This window comes from Manis pentadactyla, chromosome 2 (genome assembly GCF_030020395.1).
Source record: "Manis pentadactyla isolate mManPen7 chromosome 2, mManPen7.hap1, whole genome shotgun sequence".
In the NCBI taxonomy this organism is placed as follows: Eukaryota; Metazoa; Chordata; class Mammalia; order Pholidota; family Manidae; genus Manis; species Manis pentadactyla.
Window position 1 is genome coordinate 96,923,475 of NC_080020.1, and position 23,670 is coordinate 96,947,144.

At 36.5% G+C, this 23,670-nt stretch overlaps 1 protein-coding gene across 11 annotated transcripts in view; it reads left to right on the forward strand.

The window, feature by feature from the left end:
- The window catches only part of PDE4D (phosphodiesterase 4D), a 729,058-nt gene that overhangs the window by 596,383 nt on the left and 109,005 nt on the right, over positions 1-23,670 (forward strand). Inside the window, exon 6 of one of the 11 annotated variants that reach the window (XM_057495034.1) lies at positions 460-3,862. The exons of 9 other annotated variants lie outside the window; for them this stretch is intronic. In XM_057495034.1, the coding sequence (XP_057351017.1) occupies positions 460-473 (14 nt within the window). In that variant the 3' untranslated portion in view covers positions 474-3,862. Of the gene's footprint in view, positions 1-459; positions 3,863-21,063; positions 21,700-23,670 lie in introns of those variants that run through there. One more of the 11 variants, XM_057495037.1, reaches the window with a different exon arrangement.

Consider the following 23,670-nt stretch of genomic DNA (forward strand, 5'->3'; position numbering starts at 1 on the left):
TATGCATGTTGACATCTACATTTTTTCTGGGGACATTGTCCAGTACACTCATCAGACTTTTAAAGTTTAGGAACCTCAATTATATATCAGTTATAAATCTGTACACCCTCTTAGAATAAACCCTTCAATCTGTCTTTCATCTTTGCATTTCACTACTAGGGAATACTGATGTCACGTTACAGCCCTCCTACTGGAGATTGCCTGTCATCTTTCTGGCAACGTCACCAGTGGGAGCTTTCTTAAATTAGTAGACTTGTTACTCCAAGTGTCTGACCAGCGTTGTGAGCATCCCCTGGGCACTTGTTAGAAATGCAGAATCTCAGGGCTCAGAAATGCAGACTTACTAAATCAGAATCTGCATTATAAAATCTCTAGTTAATTCTTAAGCATGTTAAAGCATAAGAAGCCCGGGATTGGTGCATCTCATATCTCACTCTCTTGTTTTTTTTTATCTTTCAGGACATGGGTTTTAAATTCTCTACAACACCACTAGCAGTTATCATTGGATTTCTATTTAATATCACCTAACAGTTTTGATTAAATCTCTTAATTTCAAGATTTGCAAGAGGTGAAGGATCGGGGATGGGTCAACCAACCAATCAGTCTGATTATTAAATATCACTACCATTTGCAGTGTATGTATAGTTTCTGTGATTCCCAACAGAACTTTATGGTACCTACAGCCTCTACTCTTCGTTTTAGGGTCTTTTTCCACTGTGTTTAAAGGTATTTAGAGGGAGAGGCTGGCAAGTCAATTAGTTTAAGATGAATACTACAAATGAAATAACTTTATCAAAATTGAAAATGTAACGATTAAGCTGAATTACATTGAAAAAATTCAGTTTGCACTCTGAAAAATTTCTGAGGCAGAATTCTATGTCCCCATTTCTCATAATAGATCCTGCACTACTAAGTCAAGCATACATCTTTTCCGCTCTATGGTGTATATACCAAAGTATCTTTTCCTCCAACATTTGACTTTCATTTCTAAGGGTCTAAGGAATTTATGGCTTGGTGCATTTGATGTGGCACAGTTCCACATGTGAGGGATGGTGATTTGGATAGCACGATAGAAGTGTGTGCCAAGAATAATTGGCTTCTGTATTGCGGAACAGCTCAAATACTAGGTGTCTCACAGCATATAATTTGGGTGTACAAGATGCCTGTAGTTCAAAGCGCTTTACTCCTCTGCAGTGGCTAGCTGAGTTCTCTGTTGGCTGGCTCCTTGTGTTTGCCTTTAACAGCCTGGGTGAAGTTAGAAAGAAAGTACCCATCTAGTAAGTGCATTTTCATAATCCTTCAAAGTCCATAGACTTTAGCTCCAGGATTAGATCCCTCCCCTTGCCTTTCCCTTCCCTTTCCTCCACCCTCCTCCCTCCCGCCCTCCCTTCTCCCTTCCTTCTTTCTATTGAGCATAATGCAAAGCAATTCTTTTTCTGCTTGCTTGGAATTTTTGTCAGCTTTCACAAGCAGTGTTCCCTTGCTATTACCAAGAATTACCTGATAAAATATACAGAGTCCCAGGCTACTCCCCTTAGAATCTGATTCAGTCAACTTGGGAAGAAATTGGATTGTGTTTGTAACTAGCAATCCAAGTGATTCTTATAACTGAGCTAGTTAGAGAAACACTCAAGTTACTACATGTAAAGGCTTTGGAGTAAGGTAGACCCTGATTACCAACATTTGTTGTATGACTTTGAGTATATCACTTAAACTTTTTGAGCCCTGGTTTACAATGTGAAAAGAAGGACAATACTAACTCATAGTATTGCTATAAGGGGACAGTGTATATAAAGCATCCATCATAGTGTACGGAGCATAGTTTGCAGTCAATAAATGTTAACTCCTCTGCCTCGCTGCAGTGTAAGGCTTTTGTAAGAGTCGATTTTGAATTTTTTTCCAAACTTTTATCTGTGCAAGGTATAATTTCTGAAGTGTAATACAGATAATGAAACACATCCAAATTTGAATTCAACAAACATTTTTGAGGGTCTGTAATATGTCAGGAACTTGAATGTGTTTTCTAATTTAATCATGACAGTAAAGCCTGTGTGTGGTAGATACTTTGATTCCCATATAACAGATATATACACTGAGGCTGAGGGAACTCTTACAGTAGCTGAATAGCAGATCCAAATCTAGACATTAGAGGCCCAGTCTAGTACTCTTTCTACTCTGCCACCACAACCTTTGCCTTCATCATTGTGCCTGTTTCTAAAAATAACTAATGTCTACCACCTGCTTACACATATATACAAATAGCTCTACAGGTAGAAAATAAAGTTGAGTTAATTTTCTGAGTAATTAATTTTATTCCAATCCTCCCAATGATCCATTTCATGGAAAGTATTTATATAGACCAGCAGTCCTCAAATCCATCAGGAGTCAGGCAGGTAATAGAAAAGGACAGCTGGCGGCTTTGAGACAGTAAGGAGTCGTGGGGACTATGGCAAACTAGAGGGAACAGCCTGTCTATGGGAAGCTGCTTCTGCTTAGCTCCAGGCTTTTGTTGAAGTGTCTGGATGTGGGTTCCCTATTGTCAAATCCTTAGCTTTTTTAAGACAGGAAGAAATACAAAATTTTATGTGAAATTTCCCAATATTTAAACAATGCATGTGGGTCCAACAAACCACCCTTGTGGACCACATCTGGCCGGAAGAACACCAATTTGCAACCTTGACCTGACTGCCCTTAATCTCTACTTCTCTTGACCAATAAATAGTCCATTTAAATGGTTTGGGTATAGTGGACCCTTCTGGGAAGTGTCTTTACAATGTACACAAATTTCAGAGAATGAACTTCAGTTTTCCAAGGCTCAGAAATCTGATATTTTTAGACCCCAGTTAGATTGGATGCTGTTACTGATACTCAGAACCCAAGAACATAATGCAAAAGCAAGAACTCTAACTAGGTAAGTTACAGAGAGAGACACATTGTCAAGTAGCGAAGGTACCTTAATGGCCTGATCAGTTAATTTTTGCCTTACAATTCAGCAAACTCCTAATCAGGAGCTGCTTTCGTGAACATGGAGTCAGAACCCAGGAACTGAGGCATTTTAAAGTGCTCCCTGCATTGGGTCTTAGAGTCTTCTCTTCATGGTAGCCCTGCCCCTGGGTTAAAATATTAGGACTCTGTCCCTCCCCAAGATATGCCAAATTGATGCTGACCAGGTGTCTCCTGTGCTGCTGTAAAAGGGGTTCTCAAACCTGTGCCCAGAGAATTTGTTAAAATATGGATTGCAGGGCTCTCTACCCCAAGAATTTTGGTTCACTACTTCTGGGGAGAGCCCTGAGAACTCTGTATTTCTAATGAGTTCTCAAGTAATGCTAAATGAGGAAATTCCATTTGATAACTACCATGCTCCAACTCACCTTTACCTACCACTATTATCTGTGTCTCTAATATTGCTAATATAGTCATATCCTTATCCTGGGTTTGGAACCTGGGTGTTTGGACAATTGCTAGGTTGTCCATTTTTACATTTTTTACTTCCTTTAATTAAAATTTTTTGATTAATTACTTTAACATATCAAATGCAAGAAGACATTTATTGTAAGACATACCTAGATTTTAGAGGCACTAAAAATGTGGGAAAGGAGTACACTTTTTTGTCACTACAGTTCATTAATTTAAGCCTCAATTTGTATCACACTTCCTTCATATAACATAATATGAAGTTTCAGCTAGGTGGATACATTTGAAGAAAGGATTGCTAGGTATCCTCTTTAAACAAACACAAGATGAATTTTTAACTTCCCCTTTCCAGTTCTTAGTGGAAAAGACACTGCTGGTCTGCACTGACTGTCATCTAAGTGAAGTTCATTGTTACACATCTGTCCTCTGCTCAAATATAACCATGTGATGCCAGAACTTCACTATGGAAAAAATCTCTTTTTGTCTTACCAGGTTGGGAAGGCTATTAACCAATAGATACATACATATATGTGTATATATATATATATATAATATATATAGATATATATATAGATATATATATTATAGATAGATAGATAGATAGATAGATAGATAGATAGATAGATAGATAGATAGATAGATAGATAGATGATAGATAGATATAAATATTGGTCTGTCCTAGAAACGCATGGAGACCTGAACCAACAGGGCATAGGTCTTTGCAAGACCGGTGCCAAAATATGATAGCACGTGGCAATGCCAGAAGCCTTCATGCTATTTGCCCACCCTCTCTACACCTGAAGTTTAGAAGCAATATTCCACTTTAGACTGAATAACTCCTGAGGTTCTTGAGCAATTTGAAGGAGGAGGAGTTTTCAAGGAGGAAGATACTGGACTTCCTACTGAAAGGGCAGCTCTAGGGTCCAGTGATTAACTGGAAAAACAAAGAAATGTGACAATATTTACATCTAAGTGTTATGCTGACCTCTGTGGATATATAATCAAATGAGGTAAGATCTATTATGGCAAGCACCTAGACTCTCAAGAAAATTATTCAAGTCTAGTTAGGGAAACTGACATTCATTCATTCAGCATGCTGTTAAGTATCTCCTGTGTGTAAGAACCTGGGATCCACAGTGAACTAAAATAAACACAATTCTATACTCATGGAGTTTTCCAAATTCAATAGAACAAGTGTGATAATAGAAGTACTTGTAAAGATGTGCTCAAGTTTGTTGTCTAAACGTCCCTGTCTTCTAAAAATGCTGGGTAAACACAGCATAGAGTTTTCACATGTAGTAATTGACTTACACATTGGAGGCCACTTGGAATCTCTCCATAAATGAAAGAAGGAAGGGCATTTTGGACAGAGGGAACAGCATGATGTAAAGTTACAGACATGTAGAAAAAGAAGTGACTATTCCTGAGTAATACTATTTCTTATAGTATAGAGGATGCAAATGGATAGAATGGCAAGGAATAAGGCTAGATGTGGATGTAGGTTGGGACCACCTTCTAAAATTTTTTACTTTTATCTATAGACAATATTGTACCACCAAGCTTGCTGTGCTCTGTGTTTGTGAGAAATCACTTAGGTGACCTAGGTAGGACAGGTGGTGAGTGAGGCTAAGAAAAGAGGATCATTAGACCCACTGGAAGCAGGGAGGGAGGCCTGTTTGGGATAGTATATAAAATGTTCCAAGCATGACATTGTGAAAAAATTGGAATCATCACCTTGTGCTGAGTGTCACAGAAAATAAAGAAGGTACAGACTCTGCTCTGAACAAGTTTAAACATAAAACAAGTAAAACATGAGAGCAAGAGCCTAATAATGTAGTTCAAAGTGCTAAGAAAGTATGCAGTATATGAGTTATTATTGTGGACTGTGGTTGATTGAGGATGCTGCAGAGAGGAGAGTGTGAGGAAATGATGACCACAATCAAAAAAGAGATAAGAGGCTAAGAGCAATGGCTTTTTAAAAAAGCCTCAAAATGTTCAAGCCTCTGTTGTATAATGGTGGACACTATTTTGAGAATGTCAATTTCAGGAGACACCATAATAATGTGTTTGTGTGTGTGCTTAAAAAGCCACCACCATAAAAGACCTCAGAATTCACTCACGAAGTTCAAGCACCAATTTCTGCACATGAGTATAGAACATTCTGCTCTCTTACAAACAGTAACTCATATTGTCACATTAAAATCTTCCACTTTCTTGGCCATTTACTGGCCATGTAAACACGTATATGACTTGTGGTAAAGATGATGATTCTCACTGTATAATCAAAAAGGGTAGATGTCACAGCTTGAGAGCAGTTATAACCATAAAGCCTGAGGTATGAGTCACGGGGTCTGACCCAGGTAGTAAGAAGTGTTATTATTCATGCTGGTTAGCTGAAGATCCTGGGTTAACTGTTGGAGTTTGCTTTGTCAGTAAAGGATTGGATTTTTGCTGATAGATCAAGCCTGTGAATTCTGCTCCTCCTTCTCTAGCTAACAGGGTCTATAGTCAATGATTCTGTGGTGTGGCAAGGATTGTTAAGGCTGTTTAAATATCCTCAACAGATTTGTTCAGTTTGTAACCAGTGTAATTAAGGTTACTAAGTGAATCTTAATTATACTGTGTGACATATGCCCAGCCAAAAGACTGCCTTTCTCAACCTCCCTTAAAGATAGGTACAGCCAATGAAATGTAAGCAGAGAGAGTGCCTACCTGGAAACACTCTGTTTTACCCTTTTCACTCTTCCTGTACTATTGACTTGAGAATGGTCATGTGATGGCTGGAGCATCAGTGGCCATCTTGCAACCTGAATGACCTTGAGAATGGAAGGCATATGTATGTAAAGGGTGGTGGAGCAGAAAAGTAATAGGAGTCTAGGTCTCTGTTGAAAATGATGTCATCATTCCATGTTTGGACTATCTCTGGATTTTCTTTTTATGAGACAAAAATAAACCCTCTTTTATTGAAGCCACTCTGCATCTCTAAGTGGTTCCCTGCTTGATTGGTTTTGCTTATTGCCTTGTATGTGTCAATCATCTCAACCTTTGTCATTTGCCAGTTTCATATCCACTTTCAGAAAAAGAAAATTCCTTTTTTTAAAAATCTGTTTTTAAGTTGTATCTTCAAATATTTCCCCTCATTGATAGGTAACTCTGTTTCTTCCATTCCCATTAAGAATACTCCTCAGTCAACTTACAGGGGAAAATGTGACACTGAAGTGTATAATAGTGAATAGCATTACGTACCCTTAAGTAGTTGTTACACACTTGTTTTCACACTCAGTAAAATGTCCTCCTGTATGCATTTCTCCTACATGTAGATACCCTCCCCCTGCACCCCTACTACTTCATGTGGTTCCCTGAGGTTTTAGGCAGACCATAGGTACCATTTGGATCAGAACTCTTGAGGAGGATTTAGGTACTCTGTGGATCTTGTATGAGAACTCTCTCCATTTTGGCTTTATTCCGCTTCCATATGGGGACAGCACCAATATTGGAATCCTAGAGCCAGATCATTCCAGGTTTTACATTCAACAGAAAAAGAGTATCTCATGTCATTAAAGTTCTAGCCCTTGCCCTGAACCACAGTGTTCCCGCCTAACAGTAGGAAGTTTCCCCAAAGGAAATCAGTATGTTGTTTTCAAAAGACAGGAGAGCTGAATGCAGGGTGTTGGTGACAACCAATTGCTCACAAGAAATACACAACTGTTTCTTAATGAGATAGCAGCTTTTCAATATATTTCAGCTCTAGGACAGATTGATCACAGTTGACTGGTAGATTCTGAAGTCCTATTGCTAACTTGAACCCTAGACTAGTTATGTCTATTTATAGCTCGAGAGGACTGCTCAGGAAGGCAGAGCTAAACACATACCACATTCCACTAATTACCAAATTAACTGCCACTCGGGCCCACCTTTATTCACAACTGAGTGCCTCATCCTTCCTTTCTCCAGCCCCCCCAGTTCGGCAGTTTCCTCTGTAGGTGCCCCCACCACCGACTCCCACACAGATTTCCCCCGTCCTGCATGAAGGAAAATGCTAGATGCTTTGCACCTTTGGTTTCCTCCACAGCAACCAACACAGTGCTCTGTACATGATACACAATTAAGTAATATTTGTGAAATGAATAAAGGTCATTTGAAGGAAATAAAAAAGCAGTCTGTCCTCATCAGGAATGAGTGGAGAACACCTGAAGCAACCTAGTCAATAGCTTAGTCTGAATTCTGTTTCACTTTCTGTTTCTGGAAACTCCCCTAATTTTAGGTAGGAATGTTTGTTAGAATTACTTCATACGTATTGATCTATTATTATCATTCTTAGCCAATTATACAAATGGCTTGGAGAGTCAGGGGGGGGAAAACCCTGAATGTTATAAACAGTTTGGCATATTGTATAAGTGGTAAAGAAAATATTTTCTCTTTTTTTCTGAAAGTCGAGGTAATATTGGAAGGAGCTCATGGGTAGATTTCAAGTGATACCAGAAGAAAGCAGGTACCCAAGTTTACTATTAATCAGGTAGCCAGAAATAATGAGAGGGTACAATAGAAATGTTCAAAGAAAGTTTATTTGGCACACATAGCTATTGAATTATCTTATTTCTGAAAGAACTATAACTCCACTGTTACCTAAGTTTATCCTTTAGCCATTCAATATAGTGATATCCCTTGTGTAAAAAACGAATCAATTACTGTGATAAACTGGGTCCTTTATAAAAGAATCCTAGACTACCAAGAAGAGATTTTGTTTTTTGGATCACTTTGGTTTTTTGTTCCATTCCTTTTAGGTAAAAATTAGCATCTAAAAACACTACATTAAGGGATTGTTCATAAAATATTCTCATTGTTAAGACTCCAAAAAGGGACTAGCTTACCAAAGCGAAGGGGTAGGAAGGGTGGGTGGGAAGGGAGAGAGAAGGGGATTGAGGGGCTTTATGATTGGCACACATGGTGTTGGGGGGGTCATGGGGAAGACAGTGTATGTAGCACAGAGAAGGCAAATGACTCTGTGGCATCTTACTACACTGATGGACAGTGACTTCACTGGGGTGTGAGGAGGGACTCGATAATAGGGGTGAATGTAGTAACCACATTGTTTTTCATGTGAAACCTTCATAAGAGTGTATACCAATAATACCTTAATAATAAAATAAAATAAAATGTTCCCATTGTCATTTGATAAGCATAAAAATAAAAAAAATACTTACCCACTTTGTCATATAAGATAGTTGAATGGGTCCTTAGTTAATAGCAACAGGTCATTCTTAATGACTTGCAAAATTTGGTGCAGTATATACATAGTCTAGGCAGAACTGACTTCAGAATGAGTATTTGGCTTCCATTTCTTGCAGCATATTGCCCACTAGCCCTTCTTTTCAGAGGTATCAGCTGCATTAAAAAAATAGTGTGTTTTGGTCAGAAACATCAAGTCTAGTGGAAAACAAATGGTCTCAGGGGCTCTAGAGACTCAGAGTGGCACTGAGGGTACCCCTTATTCATTCCTGTGTCTCTACATTCACTTTCAAAATTGAGGGTAAAACCTAGTTTTAAGATTTCCTCTTCAGGAATCTTCTATGTGAGACTCAGTCTCCACCAGTTCTACATTTAAACCGTCTGTCGTCTCAGGCATGGATTGGCTGCCGTTGAATTCTAGGTGACAAATGTATTTTCTCTGCATTTTGCAAGCTTCATTCTGTTGTTTTCCAACATTGTTACCTGTATCCTGATATCTGCTTAAAATCTATTTTTCTTTGTAAAAATATTTTTGAACTTCTCTTCATCACCAGTGTTTCTGCATTTCATGATCAGTTGTCTTAGTCTGGGTCTTCATCCATTGCCCTGGACCCACACGAGATCTTTTCACTCTAGACATATAGGGCCTTTAATTCTGGGTTTTTTCTTTTATTAGTTCGTTCATAATTTTACCACCTTCATTTTCCGTGTTCTCTCTTGCTGGGATTCCTGCTAGCTGAATGTTGGATCTCCTAGACCAGCTCCTTAATGTCCTCCCTCTTTTCTTCCCTTTTCATCTCTTTGGTATTTTCTTCTACCTTCTAGATTTCTTCAAACTTATCTTTCAATCTTTCCATTAAAATTTTTGTTTTGTCTATAGTCTTTTAAAATTTCATCACTCTTTTCCTCAAGGGAGGAACAACCTAAGACAGGCACAGTCGCAGGGGGTCCATCAGGAGAGAAATTGGGGATCAACAGAGGTGAGGCTTAGAACCTCACTCCCCCCGTTCTGAGAGAAATCTTCTGCATACGTGGATGTTTTGTTGCCCTTGTCTAGCTTGGATCAATACTTAGTCTACAGGCACACACCTGATCATCTACATTTGCCCTCTTACAGCACTAAACTATGTTTTCTACCTTTATCTTGCGTCTACCTACCACTTCAGCATTTTATTAAAAATAATAATAATAATAATAAGGGAGAAATGTGGGATTCACATATAAATCAAGTATAAAAATCAAACGAATAATCATAATTGACCTGATTGTTTATAGTTCATAATGCGTGATCAAAACCTAAAGTGTCTGTGATGACTGCCCTTGCACTGTTCACCGTGTTAGAACTTATTCACTATGTAAGAACTTGTTCATCATGTAAAAACTTGTTCATTATGCTTCAGGAGATTGGAGACTGTTGAGAATTAGGCTTGGGGTTGATTAATGATTGTGCATTGAGTCCCCTATACAGAATTTTATTTTTGTTAACAACCATATGATCAATAAATATGAGAGATGCCCTCTCAAAAAAAAAATTTCATCACTCTTGTTCTCTGGTGATTCCTCTTTAATAGCATCTATTCTTATGTCAGGAAAGTATTATCTTTCTAAGGGCTCAAATGATAGTTCTTTAGAGGTTTTCCTCTGTCTCTCTGTTTCCTGTGGATTTCTTTATTCAGCAGATGAGGTCTGCTTACTCTAGTCTCTTATTCCTTCTAGGGAGTTTCCTCAAGCAGTAGTCCGTTCTTACCTAAAACACACACACACACACACACACATTGAGACAACAAAACAGCAATGACAACAACAGATACACCATCAAAGTTCCATGAACATTGCTAGGGCTTGTCAACTGTAGGGTTTTGCTATATGGCATGGCTGGTTGTTCCTTTGACTTATTCTTTGGGAAGTTTCTCAGTGTCATTATGAGGAGGTCCCCCAATTCCTGCCCAGGAGACATCTGCCTAGGGGCATAATCCTGACTGCCTGGGTTTGGGAACATGGCAAATAAGGCAGTTGAGCATCTTATGGGAAACTCCTCAGTTAAACATCTGTTTCTCAGGCTTGAGCTCACCTTCTTTACCATAGTGCCTCATGGCCTCAGTTTTTAGTCTCTCTGGCTTTTCTCCAGAAAAGAAACATTCAGTCTCCAGCAGGAGAGGAGAATAGTTAGTTAGGATGCAAAGTCTCCATATAACTGCAATATACTTTCAGCCTCTTACTAAACTCCTGCCTTCCTTACTATATGCTGCTTCTAAGCACTGTCTGAGTTCAGCAGAGCACTTGAGTTCGTTTTCTCTTGGAGTTTGCTCTCTGTAATCCTTTCCTCCACTGTGCTTACACAGTTTCTACCCCTGTATCCATTCTCTGATCTCAATCAGTTGAAATCTCTCCTTTGCTGATTTCTCCTCTCCCATTGTATGTGCCATGTGGATGAGTGTTTTTATCCCTTTACTTGCATTTTAGTGAGGTGTCAGAAAGACAAAGAAAATAAGCATGTTTGGTTTCACCATCTTTTGCTAGAAATCCTGGGAACCACAGCTGAAGAAGAAGGTAGCCTGGAGGAACTCTTTATAGCTTAAAAGAAAAAAACGTGGGATAAAATAAGTTGGATGGAAGATCAGCAAGATTCTAGAAGGTGCTGCTGATGGTAGCTGACATTTTTTGAGCACTTACAACAAGCTTAGAGCTTCGCAGAGTTCTTTACATGGGATATTTGCCTTCATCCATTTAAGAACACTAGGGAATAGGTACGGAGGCATAGAGAGATGATATAACGTGCCTAACTTAGTAAATGATAGAGCTGGGATTTAAATCCAGATCTGACTTCAAACACCATCCTCTCAACAAAGCTATCTTGCCTCATATAAGTTGCTTAAACAGAGATTTTAAATGAAAATTTCGATGAAAAAAATCATTTTCCATGTCCATGTCTTGGGAGGCTTTCTTTTCCACCAAAATTATTAATTGGTGCTATTTAATAATGTCTTAGGAATATGGAATGCTTTTCAGGTTTGAAAAGTAGTAAGAACCTTCTTCAGATGAATAGCTGCTGTCTGTAGGACTTTATAAGATCTACATACTTGTCATTATATAAACCTACAGACAAACTATTTGAATTCTGTCCTCTTACCATTTTGTAAAATAAATATGCTCTTTGTAACTATGTTTTAAATCATATGCAGAGATGGAGGTTGTCTAAAGAACACCAAACATCTGGAAGAAAATTCCCAGTCAAAACTTGTCAAAAAGAGACTCCTAAGCAAAGTACACTTTAGAATTATGAAAACAGATTCATGTCCAACATCTTGAAGAACTCCCACATGTATGTTTATGTTTCAAACGTGGCTTAGAGATCATTAAGATTGAGTTTCAATTATGAGAGCTCTGTTGTCTTTCCCATTAATTTCAATTAAATGAGACTTACTTGGCAGTTTTGGAGAGAAAAGTCTTTAATTCTTCTCCTTACTAACATTTTGTAATTTGGACTTTGTGTTTTTTTAAATCCATAAGTGTATGTTATTTAAGGAGATGCTTCATGTTAAACCTCTAAATTATCCAACAGGTGATCTTCATCAGCACTTACATAGATGAAATAAGAGGTGAAATGTTGCACATAATTAACCTTCTTAGGTTTTGTGAATTTTTTTGTGAACTTTCAAGAAGCCACAAGTGCTCAACTTTTTGGTTTTTATTTTTAATAGACTTTATTTTTTAGAGCAGTTTCAGGTTGACAGCAACACTGAGCAGAAGGTCAAGATTTTCCATACATTCCCTACCGCACACATGCATGGTCTCCCCATTATCAGCATCCCACACCAGTGTGAGATATTTGTTACAACTGACAAACCTACATTGACACCCCAGAATGCACAGTGTACATTAGCGCTCACTCTTGGCTTTAGAGAAATCTAAAATGACATGTATCCACCATTATAGTATCATATGCAGTATTTTCACTACCCTAAAAATCCTCTGTGCTCCACCTATTTATTATTCCTCCCTCCTCTTCCCTCACCCCCTGGTAACCACGGATCTGTTTCCTGCCTGCAGAGCTGTGCCTTCTCCAGAGTATCTCATTGCTGGGATCACACAGTGTGTGGCCTGTCAGGTCGGCTCCTTTCATTTAGTGATGTACATTTAAGATTCCTCATTGTCTTTTCATGGCTCGACAGCTCATTTCTTTTTAGTGCTGAATAATACTCCATTATCAGGATGCACCGCAGTGTATTTACCCATTCACCTACTAAGGGACAGCTCAGTGCTTCCAAGTTTTGGCAATTGTGAATGAGGGCTGCTGGAAACACACATGTGAAGGTTTTTGCATGGACATAAATTTTCAACTCTTGGGTAAATACAAAGTAGTGCAGTTACTGCATTATATGACCAGAGTATGTTTAGTCTTGTAAGAAACTGCCACACTGTCTTCCAATGTGGCTGAACCAATTTATATCCCATCAGCAGCAATGAATGACCATTCCTATTGCTTCTCCACCAGCTCATCAGCACTTGATACTGTCAATATCACAGATTTTGGCCATTCTAATAAGTGTGTAGTGGTATTTCATTACTGTTTTAAATTGCATTTTCCTGATGACATCGTTTATTCTTGTATTTGAAGTAAATTGACTCATCTCATGGATACATTTATGCTTCTGTTTCACAATACTAGACTTGTAAGATTCATGAATATTGCATATAGCTGAGGATCATACATTTTCATGGCTATGTATTGTTCTATATAAATGAATCATAATTTATTTGTCCAGTCTTCTCTTGTTATGAAATTGGTCAGTTTCCAGTTTGGGAATAGTGTGAATAAAGATTATAAATGTTCATACATATGTATCTTGGTGTATAGAAGTGTACATTTCTGTGGGGGAATATACCAAACAATGGGATCATGGGCCAAGTCTATCTTTAACTTTACTAGATAAGGGGAAAATGTTTGACAAAGTGTATGAAAATATATGGCAATGCCTGTTACTCCCCATCCTGGCCCAAAATGTATAAAATTGTCAAACTTTCCAATTTTTTCCAAATATGGAGGCTTTATAATGGGATCATTGCATTTCCCTGATTATTAATGAGGGTGAACATTCTTTCATGTGTTTAGTTGATATCTGAATTTTGTTGTTGTGCTTCTTCATGAGGAGTATTTTCTAAAAGGCATTTCTGAGTACCTGTACAAGACCCAAGGGCCACATAAGTTAAAATACGTGCTACAACATGTCAATGAGAAATATTCAGTAGCACTCAATGAAGGACCCTTCCGAGAATCCATAGAATATAGAATGTAAATACTACTTTGGATTCAGTGTTGTTTCCTATCCTGTAACTTTTTGCATCCCTACCCAACATTTCTATAATTTGGGTTTGAGGCCTGCCTTTGAGATTCCTTATTGTTGCTCATCATATATAAAAAAGAGCATGCCAGTTCTCCTCATGCCAGTACATCTGCATATGGTTTATATTGTAAAGAGTTCAAAGAACTTTACAGACACTGTCTTAACCAATTTCCAGACATCCTTTGAGATGGAGAGGAGGCAAGTGTTCTATGCATAAAACATGAGCAGCGTTCATCACCTGATTGCTAATAGCAACTAGTTGGAACATGAATTTTTTTTTAATATGATGAAGCTGTATATGCTTTTACAAATGGTTCTAATAATTAACAGTTTGACTGTGTTTTTGAAGTTTTACTCTTCCCTGAAACCCCTTTAACTGTTTATCCTGTAAGTAGTGATTAATGCTGTTAAACGGATCACAAAAGTAATTTATATTACTCTCTAAATAGCCGAACTTCATGCCTTCTTGCTTCCTACCCTGCTCCCATCTAGTTTCTCCCTTAGGTTTAGCAAGAAGATGTGCAGCTGATGTGGTTAGCCCAAGTCTGGGCATTCTGTGCCGGTGCTCACCCTGTCTCTGCCTTCATGTGGACTTGGTGGAAGACTCTCCTTGCCAGACTCTTAAAAATAATTTTATTGTATTGCAAAAAATTCTTGTATTTATAACATTTTTAAGTTTTACGAAAGACTGTATAAAGGATCCTCATGCTTTAAATGACAATGACAATAAAATGACATCCTTACATTTACTCCACTATTACATGGCAAATTCAAGATTGAAAACCTGGTTTTACAACAAGCAGTCCACTGTTCCTTTTATAGGCAGCATAATACAGACTTGTAAAAAAAGTGAAGATTGCCTGTCTTTGAATTCCAGTTCCCTGCTAATTAGCTGAGTTACCTTGGGCAAATTACCGAAATTCTCTGTGCCTCAGTTTTCCCAGCCATAAAATGGGTATAATAAAAGAAGTTGTGAGGATTCAAGGGATTAATACCTGTAAAAGTGCTTAAAACTGAGTTTATCCAATTTAATGCTCAATAAATGTTAGCTCTGTTATCTTTCCTTATTATTAAGTAGTAAAGAGCAATAACATATTTATCCAGAAGTAATTAGGGATAAACTAACTGCCAGAACTGAAAGTGATTTTGTAATCATACTTATTCACTTAGATCAATTGCTTTGATTTCTTTATCTGTAAATATAGAAATAAATAATCCCTAAAAATAATCCCTAAATATTGTAAAACTAACATGTAATGTCAATTAAACTCAGCACAAATTAGCCTATTATGTTGATGAAATCAGTATCACTCTCAGAGCCAAGTTGATGACCTAAAATAATACATAAATTTCTGTTACTTCTCTAAACTCTTAATTCCACCACTCAGCCCACTTGGCCCATTTATGCCAGAAAACCTACAAATTTCCACAATTGCTTGAAGTATAGCACTTAGGATTTCCACACAACAAGGTCCACTGATTGAAGTATGCCTTATTAGGCCTCCCCTAAAGACAAATGCATGGAGAACTTATGCAGTGGTCTAAGAATTGTGAGAACAGAGGAGATACTATGATGGATCCCTGCTATTCTTTTGAAGAAAGGACCTGCACAAGTAAATGTCTAGGATAAAAAAGGATGACACAATAATAAAGTGCTCTCTATGGACCAGAATAATGTTTTACTCATCCTTGTGTTCCCTGAACTAACAGATAAATGATTATTATAATGAATGAATCATATTATTATAAATGAATGAATTGCAATAGAAAAAGGAAAGATAAATATAGATGGAGGTCATTAAGCCATTTAACAAACATATATTGAGTGCCTCCAAATTGTACTAGGCTTGGAGACTGGAAAATGGATTAAGACAGTCCCAAATTTCAAGGACCCAGCAACCACTGGAATTAAAAAGAAATAAATGGTCCATTATATTACAGCTGTGGGTGTACATATATCATTCAAAGCCTGGAAAAGAGAAGAAAATCAGAAATTCTCCCAGAGATGATCCTGAGTTGGAGCTTTGAGCATGAGAAGTTAGCTACACCAGGAAAGATGTAGATTGTCAGGAGTCAATAGACCAAGCAAATATTGCAGTGGGAAAGGCACAAGAGAGCCCCAAACAGGCTGCAGTGTGGCACAGTGGGTGATGGGGAAGGGTGCAAGAAATGATGGAAGAGAAGGAACCTGTCATGAACTGCTAAAAAGTCTTGAATGTCATGCTAAGAAGCTTGGATTTTTTTCTTAAACACTGGGGTGATTTTATTCAAGGGGAGAAATAGCCTTAAGTTTTATCATGTTCTTTAATTTTGATACAATTTAGAGTTACATATTTAAGGGGTTTTTATAAGAATTTTTTTAAGTTTTTGTTTTATTTGTTGTATTTTTCTATTAAGGTGTGATTGATATACACTCCTATGAAGGTTTCACATGAAAGAACAATGTGGTTACTACATTCACCCATATTATCAAGTCCCTACCCATACCCCATTGCAGTCATTGTCCATCAGTGTAGTAAGATGCCACAGAGTCACCATTTGCCTTCTCTGTGCTACACTGTCTTCCCTGTGACCCCCCACACCATTTGTTGTACATTTTTGTTTAAAAATCAAATACAAGCATTTTCTAGATTACATGCCTAGATATTTTTAGTGAAGTATTGTTGATATACGATCTTGTATAGGTTTCAAATATATAACACAGTGGTTCAGCAATTACCCATTTTATTAAATCCTCACCCCCACTAGTGCAGTTACTGTCAACATAGGAAGATATTCAGAATCATTGGATATATTCTCCACTCTGTACTACTATCCCTGTGACCAACTTATATTATAATTGATAATTTTTGTGCCCCTTTATACCCCTCCCCCTTCCCACCTATTTATCTCAGCACCTCCCACATGGTAACCACTAGTCACTTCTCAGTGTCTATGAGTCAACTGATGTTTTATTCATTTTGTTTTGTTTTGTGTTTATATTCCACCAGTAAGTGAAATCATGTGGTATTTGTCTTTCACCACTTGGCTTATTTCACTGAGCTTAATATCCTCTAGATCCATCCATGTTGTTACAAATGGCAGGATTTCTCTTTTTATGGTTGAATAACATTCCACTGTGTATATGTACCACCTCTTTACCCATTCATCTGTTGATGGACACTTTGGTTGCTTCCATATCTTGGCTATTGTAAATAATGCAGCAGTAAACATAAGGGTGCATATATATTTTCAAATCAGGGATTTTTTTTTCCTTTGGGTAAATTCCTGAAAGCAGAATAACTGGGTCAAATGGTATTTCTGTTTTTAGCTTTTTAAGGTTCATCTACCTAGATTTTGCTTTTGTATATTCTAATACATGAATTATTGTATTAACCTCACATAATTACCTGAAGAAAAGAATGTAACTTTTTGCTGCGAAGTTTCTCATATGGAGACTGTATCTCTGAGGGTTGTGGAAGTCATCTTGAAAATCTGTGACCCCTCAAAGAGAAATGCTTATGTGGAGATAGAATTGGAGTGAGTAGGCACCAGGAAAACCTGCTCAGAGCCTACTGAAATAATCACATGAGCAATAAAGAGGGCTTGAACTAATGGAACTCATAAAAGGAAAAAAATCAATAGTTGCACAGTAAAGAGTAAAACAGACAGAACTTGGTGATGTCCTGGGGTTTGGGCTTGAGAGAGATAAGACTTAGGGATCATGTTTGGGTTCCTGGCTTCAGTGAGTGGGTGAATAATGGTGGCATCGCAGTAAGACAGCAAAAATAACAGTAAATACCAGTGCTGGCAATATGGAGCTTGAGGTGTCAGTGCACATTCAGGTGGAGATTTGTGGAATTGGGAAGCACAATCGAAGCTGGAGTTTTCAGAATATAGGTAGGTAGATATTGTCATTGGGGGATAAATGTTCTCATAGGGGCAATGAGTAGGTTGAGAAAAAGAAAAGTGTATAGAGAGAAGAGTCCAACAAAGAAATTGAAAAAGAGTGACTAAGAAGTAGGCCAAAAACTAAGAGAGTGATGTTCTCAAATCCATGGTAGGAGAATTCCAAGGATTGGAATTGTTGGAAACCCTTTGTAGAGAAGGTATTAATTGAACTGGGTGTGGAAAGACAAAGGGAATTGGTAGAGTAGAACAGAAGAAGTGTGGATTCCCAGCTGAGAAGCATTATAAGCAAAATCTCACAGAGAGAGGTACAAAATTTATACCAGAGGATTGGCTGGAGGAGGTAGGACAGCACAGGGCTAAATGGGGCTCTCAAACCAGACTCCTTAGGTTCAAATCCCAGCTCCCCACTCTTAGTTATATGATCCTTCACACATTATGTAATATTTTAAGGCTCAGTTTCTCCTATGTAAAATGGGAGCAATAATAGTATATTCTTCATTAAATTGTTTATTTTTTACTCTTCCATGGATACCCCTTGCAAAAGTTAGGATTTTATATATACAACATTGCTTTTAGCTGCCTCTGAATATTTTATCCTTTGTCCTTCTATTATCCCAACACTCAGGTATATTTTTACAGTTATGGATTCTTTATTTTAATAAATAGAAGCTTTAAATGTTTATATAGCCTATATATATAAGTATACTAAAATATATAACTGTATCTTATAAACCAAGGAATGTGAGTGGCCTCTAGCATCTGGAAAAAGCAAGGCTTCTAGCACATGCTCCTCTAGAACCTCAAGAAAAGAGCACAGCCCTGCAAACACCTTGATTTATTCTAGTGATACTGTGTCAGACTTCCGATCAATGGAACTGTAAGGTACTAAATCTATGTTGTTTAAGCCACTAAGTTTGTAATAGGTATTAATTGATATTAATTCAATATTCAAGCATGTTAAATTTTTTATCCAGTCTTCCTATCTTTTGTTCAGTATCCTGCTCTTTTTTCACTGAAACCTGTTCATACTAAAAGAATATGCTCTGGCTTTTAATATGTCCAAAAGTTTAATATTTTAAGTTTTATTTTTCTATACTTTTTATCATTTCTATTTCTTCTGGAAAGAGAAGACAAATTTTCTTCAGAAAGTACATTTTTTTTGCATTCATTAGCTTTTAATTACCACAGTATATATACCTATGTTTTACTTTAGTCCCCTATGGACTTACATGTTTAAATCTTTAATAATTATGGAATTATATTATTATAAGTCAGGGCTCTGATATTCTTTACTGAAATTTCCTAAATCTTCAGAGCACTATTTATTGAATAATCCAGTTTACCTACTGTTTGAGATTCTGTTTTTATATTTTACTAAATATGAAGATGGTTCTGCTTTTAATCTTTATAGCCTGTTCCTATACAAAAAGTACCATTTTTAAATTATTATGAATAAAAAGTATATTTTAGTATCTGAGAGAATATGTTACCTCTTAATTTTATTTTTCAGAATTACCTCAATTATTCTCACTTGGTTTTATAAGTATTAGTCTAAAATTATGAAACTTAATTTCATAATCTATTAGTGAAGTCCCTCCCACCTAAAATATCCCATTAGTATTTTGATTGAAATTGCATTAAATTGCTAATTAAGCTATTTATAAATGCTACACAGCTACTTATGAAACCCCTTCCAACCACCTGAGAAAGTTCTAGTTCTTAAATCAAAAATTTTCAAAGCCAACAAAGGCTCACCAGGCATTTAAGGAAAACAGCATGAACAAAAAGAAACTAATGAATGAAAAAATCAAATGTGCTTTCTGAAGAAAATATGTCTTCTCTCTCCAGAAGAAATAGAAACGATAAAAAGTATAGAAAAAAACTTAAAATATTAAATTTTTAGACAGATTAAAAACCAGAGTATATACATTTAGTAGGATCAGGTTTCAATGAAAAAAGAGCAGGATGCTGAACAAAAGATAGGAAGACTGGATAAAAAATTTAACATGCTTGAATATTGAATTAATCAAGCAAATCTCCCAGGATGTAGAACAAACAGACAAGGATGTAAAATATGGTGGAAAAGTAGAGATATGAAGAGTGTAGTGGGCATAGGAGAGTGAGAAGGGACAGAGAAAAATAATTGAGGTAAATACCTTGACCTGAAGAGTGATTAAACCCTCAGATTGAAAAGGTCATCCCATGCCCAGCAGGGGAAAAAATGCATACCTGAGACACATGCTGATAAAATTTTGGAATTCCAAAGGTAAGAAATTGATCCTAAAAACTTTTAGAGAACAAAAGGAGTCTTTCAAAGGTATCAGACTTCTCATCAGCAAGGCTGGCAGCTGGGATACACTCAGCAGTGTTGCAAAGTTCTGAGGAAGGTTAAAACCCAAAATTGATAGCCAAACTACCACATGTTAAGACAAACTAAAGATGTATTTAAACATATAACGGCTCATGACTATAACTTTAGCTCCTACAGATCCTTCCCATTAAAAAATATATATTACTCAGAGATATATCATGCAAAATGAAACAATAAGAATCCTATACAAAAGATAACATAGGATACAAAGAGCCTTGGAACCAACCCAGGGGACTTACGAAAACAAATCTCAGGATGGCAGCAGTGTAGTAGGCCTACAAGGCAGACTAAATTAGAGATAGTCATCACAGGGTTACAAGACAAATGTCTTCAAGAAAAAAGAAGGTATCATAAACAAATTGCATAATTAAGAATATTTTCACATTTTAAGGCAAAACTATTTGCATTGTTATAGGTCAACCTATCTTCATAATAGAGTCTTCCTACCCAAGAAATCAAATGTATTTATATTTTTCTGTTTTTTAAAATGTCCTTTAGTGAATTTTTAAAACATTACTTATGCATGACTTTTACATTTTTATTAAGGTTGTTTCTAGATATTTTACATGTTTTATGACTGTTGTAAATGGTATACTTTCTCCATTTTCTAACTGGTTATTTCTGGTGTACAGAAAGCCTGTTTTTTATATGTATTTTATAATGTACTTTCCTTATAAATCATAGTGTTCTACCCTTCATATACATTTTAGTTGTAGAATTTTGAACTGTAGAATTGTAATCCAAAAATATAATTTTGCTCCCTCCTTTCAAATATTTCTATATCGTATTTGGTTTTCTTATTCTATTGCATAGGTTAGAATTTCTGGAGCAGCATTGAAAAATGGAGACAGTGGCCAGCCTTGTTTCTGATTCGCTGCATTGTTAATTATACATGTTGAATTAAAGCTGTTCGCTAGCATGATGAGGAATGATTATTATATTTTCAGTTACTAGGAGTCCTATTTTACTATCGACTCTTCAGTAAGCATGATGGGCTACATTACAGACATTACTGAACTGCAGGAAAAAGACTGTGGATTCAGTTTTATCCTATAGGGTATCATATATTATTTTGAGGAAAATATATAGAAAGCTGTTTATTAATTCAACTCTTCATTGATAATTGTATAACCATATGGACAATGATAGAGGAAATACATGCAGGAGGACTGAACTTAAGAGGTTAAGTCAGAAGACAAATCTGCTTTCCTTGCCTGATTTATTCTTGTCCATGAGATGGAGAATATTTGATAGCAAAACTATTTAAAATCCATATTGATATTGATATTGAATGAAATTTATATCTAAGTGATAAAAAGATCTATTTTTCTTCTGCTTATCATGTACACTTATAAAATGCAAAACTAAGTTATTATTCCTTAATGAAAGGACAGGATTCAACTTTCTGTCCTGAAATGGAGAACACCAGTAATTGATACACCAGTGACTTCTCGCAACAATTTTCTACTTTTTATAAAATATTGTTAAAATGATATATGGCTCTCATACCATTCATTTTGATGATTAAAAAATTTTTTTTCAAATAAAAAAAAGTGAGTTTTCCTGCTATGGATGACTTGGCATTATTGAGAAGCATAACATCTGCTTGCAGATTCACACTTTTCCTTATTGTCCTGTAGACAATAAATTTCCAACAGAATAATCAACAATAAGAGTATTTATGTTTAATTGAAATTAATCTATTCCTCTTTCATTAGAAATATCTAACATAAACTTCTTGGGCTATTGATAAAGACTTCAGTTATTCTTCACAATGGCTGACAGCATCAAATCATGATTTTATTTTTAAAATTTTACCTAGCTAATTATCTTTGGGATAAGAGTATATATTTATGTGCTCTCTGCATATTAATAGTATAGATCTTGACTTAAAATACATTTCATGATTGTACTTAAGACTAAATAGAATATTGGGAAGGCTTCACATTTCCTCTTTGTGAATCTAACTTCCATGACTGTTAAAATTCATATGGATTCAAATTTGTCTTCAGTAAGCTTTGAAGAAGATCCAAACCAGGGATCATCTGTCTCATTGCTCCTGCATGATAGCTGTTTGCGGCCCCTGTTTTGCCCTGCAGCCATTCCTAAGGAGACAGTCACATGTTTTGGCGGAGTACTTGCTTCTCTGGTTGGTGGTGGTTATTTTTTTTTTTTAGTAACTTTGGGTTGTGAATGGGAAGAAATAACATGAAAATATTGGTAGATGGAAGGATGTACTCCCTCATCATCTGGTGAGCATTCTGGAAAATGGAGATAAATGCCACATAATAAAGGAGTAAAATCATTTTGCAGCAAGTTTGACTTCAAGGATTAATTTAAGAACTGAGAGCAGGTCATACTGTGGTAGTCATTCAGCATGATTTCTTTGTGGATTTTAGCAAAGTATAGACAGTTTACACTGGAAGAGACTGTAGAGATCACTTTATAGATGAGGAAACTGAGGCCCACAGAGCTCCAGTGGCATTTCCATAGCATTTATTTAAGCCACATGTCAGAATTCTCATTCCAAAATATGTACCCGCTGTCTTAGAGCATTTACAGTGACACATTCTGAGGCCATGTAGGGAAAGAACCAGAATGAAGTTATCAGGAATCAGGCCAGTAGCTTGGGACAATGCAGCCTCCCAGGCAGTCTTCAACTTCTCAGACTTGAATAAATCTGATACATGGAGAACATGTGGCTGTGTATGGTTGTAGCATCCCTGTTCTCATGTGCTCAGCTGAGCTTTCAGCTATACAGTTAGAAGCCACAGCCTACTTTGGCCAATAGTTCCTAAGGCTGTTTCTTGGTAGGAATCACATTTTTTTTATTTCAAACTTTTTAGGGTATCAGGCCAATGAGATAAGACCCAGTTATGCTTAAGAACATTTAATGTGAACATATGTGTATAGACATATATTAGGAAAAAAACAGTTTTCTTTACAGTAGTGGACATACTGGATTGAAGAATTATATGCACTTTTTCTTCATTTTCTCTACTTTTTCTGTATTTCCAAATATTTCTACCATGAGACTTACTTTTAATGCAGTTTTGTTATATAAGTAGTAAGTGCTTTCAGGTCATAAAATACTTAAAACATTACAGAATATGGTAAAGTCACTCTCCATTTTCCTCCAGACTTGTTCTTGAAAGTATACACTTAACGGATACAATTTGGTCTATATTCTTTAAGAATTTTAAACTAAATATTTATATATTAGAATTATGGGAATTTTTTGTTGAAAGTGATATACTACAGATGTTATTCTGTGACTGGCTTTTGTATTTAATATGTTTTGGAGATTATTTCATTTCAGTACATATAAATCTATGCCGGTATTCTTAAATTGCAGCATAGTATGTCACATTTCTTAATTGTTTTCTTACGATGGACTTTTTTTTAATATTATAAACAGTA